The 7500-nt window shown below is 44.8% G+C and overlaps 1 protein-coding gene across 1 annotated transcript in view; it reads right to left on the bottom strand.

Annotated features, from left to right (window-relative positions):
• scfd1 (sec1 family domain containing 1) overlaps positions 1 to 7500 on the bottom strand; it is a 15195-nt gene that overhangs the window by 3199 nt on the left and 4496 nt on the right. Inside the window, exons 11-19 of the mRNA XM_080480649.1 lie at positions 6911 to 7050; positions 6511 to 6601; positions 6339 to 6412; positions 5672 to 5753; positions 5496 to 5592; positions 5308 to 5378; positions 1423 to 1502; positions 906 to 968; positions 516 to 591 (exon numbers count right to left, since the gene is read on the bottom strand). Coding sequence (XP_080336775.1) covers positions 516 to 591; positions 906 to 968; positions 1423 to 1502; positions 5308 to 5378; positions 5496 to 5592; positions 5672 to 5753; positions 6339 to 6412; positions 6511 to 6601; positions 6911 to 7050 — 774 coding nt within the window. The remainder of the gene's footprint in view (positions 1 to 515; positions 592 to 905; positions 969 to 1422; positions 1503 to 5307; positions 5379 to 5495; positions 5593 to 5671; positions 5754 to 6338; positions 6413 to 6510; positions 6602 to 6910; positions 7051 to 7500) is intronic.

Here is a 7500-nt window from a genome sequence, read left to right as displayed (position 1 = left end):
AGAGTTGGACTGTAGCGTCGTCGTAGGATGAAGAAAACAGACGGCGCCTCGCCGCTTGTGGACGACGGTTATAAATGAGTGTCTGTTCCTGCCAGTCTCGCCCCGTTAAGGTCTGAACGACCGTCGTCCACGCTGCGATGAATCAAACTGTCCTCGCTCAGATACATCTCACCGCTCGTCGGACGGGACACAAAACAAACAAACAAACAAACAAACAAACAAACAGGCCACCAGTTGGGTTTTTCATGAAAACATACACACAAATCACCATGGTGACCAACGTGAGCAGCTGATTGGCTGAAATGAGTCTGTATTCATCGACGCTTCTGATTGGCCGGCAGCGTGAGAGCGTGTAGTTTGCATGTTCTCCCTGTGTGGGCGGGGCTTGTCCACTGTTTGGCAGTATGAGACGGCGATAGAGACGGCGATAGAGACGTTAACGAGCGGAAATAACACGGTGGCGTCTTGGTGAAATGAAGGGGTTAAAAAGAGCAGCTCGTGGACGTTGAACTCACGTGTTGTTTGAGCACCAGATTCTTCACACCCTCCATCACAAACTGAGAGCCGGTGTTCATCACTCTGGAGAAGAGCCTGAGGAGGAGGAGGAGGAGGAGGAGGAGGAGGTTAGGCTGGTGGTCTGAGAAACGTTTCCATAATAACACGAGCTTCACGTAGAAGAACTAATCCCCACATCTGGAGGAACAGACATGAGCTGTGTGTGAAATATGTGACGGACTGAATCTGACATCAGTGAGACACAACTCGGATTTTTTTTTTTTTTTTCGTCTCCGAGCGACGACCACAGACTGGCAGCAGGTTCCGCAGTGAAAAACTCCATTTCAAGTCTTATTGAATTTCAAAAGACAAAAAAAAAAAAAGGAAAAGAAGAACCGTTCAGAACTCACCCCATGGGTTTGACTCCGCTGTTCCCGTAGTTCGCCGGAGTGGCGGCCATCTTGGTAAACGCTCTGAACAAAGAAAGCAAAGCAGGAAACCCTTTATTGGACACGTAAACATCATTTCTCCAATTTGAAATTCACGTTTAAAAGGTTTTGCTGTATAGCAATTTGAGAATCTATGACACTTATGATAACTTGAGGTACTTTGACGTTAAACTTTTGATCATCACTGTTGCATTTGACCCCTTTGGCATTTTTAAGTTTCCTTGAAATGTGAAAAGACACTCAAAACAAAAGAAGAAAGAGCTCTATCATGTGATTTCATGTGTGATTTTAGTCAGCGTCACACTTTAAAACTGCGTTTGAAATAGTTTTATGGTGCATTATAGGAATATTTGAACTTTTTTATTCAGTTATCCTCAAATAAAATAAGAGTTGAATTTTCCACCGTCAAAAATATTCCACTGAGCGTTAAATGGTTGGTTAAACAAAGTTAAGACTTTCTACACAGTGGGACACTCACTTCCACTGTTTGATGTAGTTGAGAGGTGAAAGGTCACAGCCCACGTCCATCAGAGCCTTCTTGTACTGCTCCAGGTCCGACTGAAACACAGAGACGACGGTGAGCGGAGCTTTCTCGTTCAATCATGGACGTACACGTGGATTTCTACACTTTGTACTGAAACGTGAAGCTCCACCTGCAATTTGGAAAAGTTGAGTTGGAAGTGAAGTGAAGCGCCCCCCTCCCCCCTCCCCCGCCCCCCTTGCTGCTTAACCTCATTAGTCTCAAAATATCCCCGCTCAGTTTGTGGGAGGTGACGTATTCTGGACCATCTCCGCCGTTTCCTCCAACTGGCGTCTCGGCGGGAGGCCGTTACACAACCGGAGAGCCACGTGAGGGCGAGTGTGTGTGTGTTTTCATGGAAATGAAACCCCAGCACATCAGCCCCAGAGTCGGGGGACCCCCGGGGGCAGGGAGGCAGGAAAGAGACAGACCAGTAATGACACGTTAATAAACTGGTGCTAATCACCCGGAGGGGGGACCATTTGTATTCTGCTGGACTAGAGGAAGTCCACTTCTGTCTGATAACTTCCTGTCCGAAGTCCGTTGTTCTTGTCGATCGGTTGTTCGGCGCCATCTTGGTCTCATGAGGTCAAAATGCGAACAGCATGACGAGGAGGACTCTTTGAACGCCGGCTCTAATTGAAGGAGGACATTTATTGATTTTCTGGCGGATCAAACGCCTGTTGTGAATTTGAGCTCCTTGATAAAGCTGGTTTGAAGCTACTTTTTAGACTCACGGACCTTTTTATAAAAAAAAGAAAGAAAAAAAGAATCCAAGTTGAATTCAGCTACTTGTGTTGATGAAAGACGGGTTCATCTCCTCTGCAGACTCATAAGACTCTGCGGCTCCGTCAGGTCGTGGCGGATGAGAGTAAAACCCGATCCAGCTGTGTTCCCCTTTCACTCGCACCGGGTCTTTGTTTTCTGAGGGAGACTTTGGCTCGCCGCTGTTGTTTGCTCCAGATGAAAGCTGAAATACGGCGGCGGGTCCAGGACGCAGCTATCGATCACCATGCTGAGGTTTTTCTGGAGACGAGGACGCCAGATGACTTCAAACCATCTGCCGAAGCACTTTGGGGCGCTGGCCTCTCCAAAACCCATGTCGATGAGGCTTGAGACGCTCCGACGCTCGTCTCCAGAAGGAATCCACGCCGGTTTCAAAGTAGTTAAAAAGACGATTGTTGGACCGTTTGGTTTCAGGACTGTGGTTGAAAATGTAAACACCACAAACAGGAAAGAAAAAATGGGTTTTGGTAGAAAAAGCATCTTGATCATAAATTCCATATCGTTCAAAAGCTTCTTCATTCCCATTCGGTGCCACTTTAGTGATCAACGTGCGTCAGGTGAGTCAGTATCGTTAAAAAACTGGTAAATCTTCTTCACCAAACATAATTTTGCGACAAATTCTAGGATTCATGATTCTGGAGGCCGCCGTTATTGTTAACGTCTATTTACTTGAGCATGTGCAGAAGAAGTATTTATTATAGTTGTGGTGCTCGAGCGCAGTGGCAGCATTTCAGAGAAGTTTTGTTTCCCCCCCGTTTCCACGGAGATTCAGTCGCACCGCTTTCCAAAAGTTCTACCTAAGTTCTACGGAGACTGCAGATGGAAACTGGCTACGGCTAAAATCTGCTACGAAGCGTCTTTTCCTAAGATTTTATTTATTTTTTTGTTCTTGACAAAGAGAAAATAGAAAATGATTGTTTTTTTGTACATGGTCCCTTAAAAAGTTTTACGTTTCTGCTTGAAAACTTTGTCTTGTACTGCACTGACCCTGTGAATGACACGTACATAAAACAAATATAGAAACTAAAGTTAAACGTCAGAAGAGTGTGATTAGAACAAATAAAGCTGGTTGCGTGAACCTACCAACCAAATACTCACAGAACCATGCAGTATTTAACATTGGAAATACTTTTACATCGAGAAAAGTCAATTACAACATTTAGAGGGTGACGGATTTCTGAAGCATGAAAAGTGAACCAATTTAAAATTACGATGCGTTTCAGTTTTGGAAGTGAAGAACGAGCCGGGCGATGATTTTAAAGTATGACGTTGCCCGTTGAGTGTTAGAAGAAGAAAAAAACTGAACCTATAACTAAATTCAGGTTTATCTAGTTTATCTAGTGAAACTCAGAATCGGTTCTTTTCAAAAAGCCTCTATGCCTTCAACTGCAACACATTCTAAAACTGTGAAGTCACAAACTTCTTGTGTATTAACGACGACACGAGGAGCTTCTTTACACTCCAACGCTAAGAGAGCAGAGCCGCTCGAACGTCACGTTTTCCGACACGCAGCGTTGTGATGAGCTGAAAAGCTGCAAACTGCCCTTTTTCTCAGAAAGTGACTTTTTGGTTCGTTGTAACGGCACCAAACCCGCATCCAACAAATGCATGTTCTTGATCAACGCGGCAGCATTTAAGAATGGTAATAAACAGGATTTCAAGGAATAACTAATGTATTACCAAGAAGCTCTGTTACAACAAAGTCGGCCCTCAAATGAGCTTGATGGCCGAGGAAAGCCAAAGCAGAGTAATCAGAGTAACCACAAATCTGATGGATTATCTAACGAGCACGTCAGCGTCTCTACGGAAAGCCTTTTTTTTTTTTATTATTGCTTCGACCGTCGTGTTTTCTGCCTCCCATTAGGATTACTGGCAAATATCTGAAAACAAAAGTGCAGTGAGCTCAGCGTGGCCTGACAACACAACAAACACACAAACACTACACACACACACACACACACGGAGCAGAGTGGACTCTTTGTTCGCCGTCGTGGTTTTCATTTCCTCCGCAGAGCCTCGACTTTTCTTCAAAACCGCAGGAGGATGACACAGAGACGCCCCGGAGTCACCGGGCCTCCTCCGGCTTTCATTATCGCACTAAAACCGCCAAAGCCACCGAGCGCACGTCACACCGAGTCGCAGCCCGAGCGGCGCTCCGGCCTTCAGGTTCGTTTCAGGGAAACAAGAGAGGCATCAGGGCCAGGCGGCGACAGCGCGGCCTGGTCAACATCAACTTCAATAACGCAGACTGACATCACGACGGCGGTTTGGAAACGCTGGTCACAACACAGAGACGGGAAAAGAGAAAACACCTTGGTTGGAAAAAAAAAAAAAAAAAAAAACCTTCGGAGTGGTTGTTGTGATGGTTGTGTTTAAAACCGTCTGCGTCATTTCTAATTCTGCTTTAACGAGGAAAGAAAGAAAGTGGAGGCGACACTTCAATCCAGAAAACATAAAACCAAAACCGACAAACCAGAAACCAGTGGAAACTTCTCTGGAGCCGTGAAGCTGCTGAAAACAGCCTCAATCATGTTGAAGGCTGCCGAGCAGGATCTCAGGCTGCTGCTCAGATTATGTACAGATGGTGTGGAGTTTTTGTGTTGATGTTGTGTAGACGATGGTGTGTAGTTTGTGTAGCTTGCGCAATGATATTCAGTAGATATTTAGATTAAATGGCGTGTAGTTGGTGTAGATACTGTGTATTTTTGTGTGCAGGTGTTGTATAGTCGGTGTCTAAATGGTGTGTAGACAATGTGTACATGTTTGGATGTTGTGTAGTTTATGTGTAGATTATAAGTAGATTATGCAAAGATATTCAGTAGATGTTGTGTATTTTGTGTGCAGCTGTTGTGTTGCCGGTGTATAGTTTGTGTAGTTTGTGTAAATATGTGTAGAGTGTGTAAAGATATTCAGTAGATGTTGTGCATATGTGCTGACGGTGTGTCGTTAGTGTAGATTCTATGTATTTTGTGTGCAGATGTTGTGTAGATTGACGTATAAACGTTGTGTAGACAAGATGTACATGTTGTGTAGACGATGTGTAGTTAGATGTTGTACCTCTGAAGGAGCTTGCTGCGCTGTGATGTAGAAGATCAGGAAAAGTCTCATCTTGTCTTCTGGAGTCCCGGCTGAGAAACACGAAGTTAGAAACAATGAAATAGTTTACCTAACTGTGTGTGTGTGTGTGTGTGTGTGTGTGTGTGTGTGTGTGTGTGTGTGTGTGTGTGTGTGTGTGTGTTCAGTACCGTCTGGGTCACTGATGATATCCAGCAGTGATTTGTCTAAAGTCGATTTGCTCATCAGTTTCTCTTCATATTCAAAGTAAACGTCCAGTTTCCGACTCTGAGGAGAAAAACGGTTGAGAACAAACATCAGTTCCACTCTGGTTTCAGCCTCGGGCGTCGTGAGCCGGGCGCCGCACCTTGATGTGGTCCAGCACGGCGGTGGCGACGTTGGTGTGCAGGTCGATGAGTCGCTTCTTCTCCAGGAGCTCGGGGAGCGAGCTGCGGACAAACAACAACAACCAGTTACACCAACAAGGTCAAGAGGTCCAAACATGAGACAGTTTAAAATGCTATATAAAAATATGATTTTCAAAAGGTACGAGGAAGAAGGTGTGGCCAATCACTAGGCTATTTTTAGGGGCAAATGTCTGGTCATTTCTTTTGGTTATTTATATTGTTCTATTCTTTCCTTGCACTGTGGGCTTGTGTGTGGGTACAGGTGTTTATGTCTGTAGATATGTATGAATGGACGTGTATGTATATATATTCTATGTACGTAAGAGATGGAAGGAAGTAATTATATTATTTACTTGTGACAAGGGGTGAGAGTAAATACATTTTTACTTCTTCTCACTCCTTTTCGAAAACTCATCTGACGATGTCTTTCTTGATTTATTTTATATTATTATTACTGTTATTCATTTATTTATTTATTTGAGAGGAAAACTTTGTTGTTAATTTTCTTTTCTTTTTTTCTTATTGTTTTTGTACCTTATTCAAAATAAACATTTCAATCAATCAATCAATCAATCAATCAATCAATCAATCAATCAGGTCGCCACTTCCCGAAGAGGCGCTCGGTACCTGACGGCGGAGGTGAGCTTGGCGGTGTTGTCAGACAACATGCTGATGGCTCCTTCATCCTCTCCCTCTAAACCCTGAAAACGTTCAGAGAGCAGGAATCCATCAATTAACGTGACACACGTTAAGGTCGTCTTCTGATCAATCAATCTTTGCTTGTGTGTGTGAGTCTCACCATGATGCTCTTCAGACGTTTGACCTCGTCCTCCTGAGCTCGATACGTGTCCAGTTCCTCCTGAACCGACTCCGCCACCTCAGGGAAAGGACTGACACACACACACACACCACCTTTACGTTTCATCTGGCTTTCACATTCATTTTGATATTTGATTTAGTTTAGTCGTCTTCTTGAAGGAATTTTAATCCACTTCTACGTTCATCCACTGTATTTTTAAACCGGAAAGAAAGAAAAAGGAGTAAATTATCCCAAACGAAAATAATCCATGTTTTGGGACCTCCTCCTTTCCACCTTCGTCTCCACTCCTCGTTCCCCTCCTACACCCCTGCTCCTTCTCCCCCCACCTGTCCTCCTCCTCTACCTACCCCACCACCCTCTTCATCCCCCTCCTCCTCACCTGCCCTTGTGTTTCTGCCAGAACTTGTCCGCAGACGTCAGGTCGTAGGTCTTGCGGCTCTTCTTCTTCGGTCTGGCGCCGGTGGGCGGTGGCTCCGCCCCCGAGCCCTCGTCCATCGACACGTGGTTCAGATGGAAGTCCTGATGCGGAGCAGGAAGACAGGAGGTCAGCGGGTGCACAGCTGAGTGGATACACACCTGTGTGTGTGTGTGTGTGTGTGTGTGTGAGTGTGATCATGGAGGACGGCATGAAACAAACAAAGCAAACAACAGTGGAGGTAAAATCATGGAAACAATGTCAAAGTCCAGCGTGAAGACGACGTCTCCTGCTGTTCACGACTTGTCTGCTGAGGAACGGCATCATCAGCTCATTGAGGTTCTGGGTACAGAGTCTCGACACGACCACTCAGCTGATCACAGACGTTTTCTATCTTTAGGTTGTTTACTGGTGGTGATTAGATGAAACAGTTATGATAAATAAACATATATATATATATATATATATATATATAGTGGACCGGAGTGGGCGGCACCATCATCAGGGGATTAATAGTTATGTTCATCTGGGTCTTCGTTCTGCACCTCCATCAA

Source organism: Lipophrys pholis (assembly GCF_963383615.2).
Source record: "Lipophrys pholis genome assembly, chromosome: 14".
Classification (NCBI taxonomy): domain Eukaryota; kingdom Metazoa; phylum Chordata; class Actinopteri; order Blenniiformes; family Blenniidae; genus Lipophrys; species Lipophrys pholis.
The sequence above is the reverse complement of the archived record's forward strand: the minus strand, read 5'-3'. Positions and strand labels throughout refer to the sequence as shown.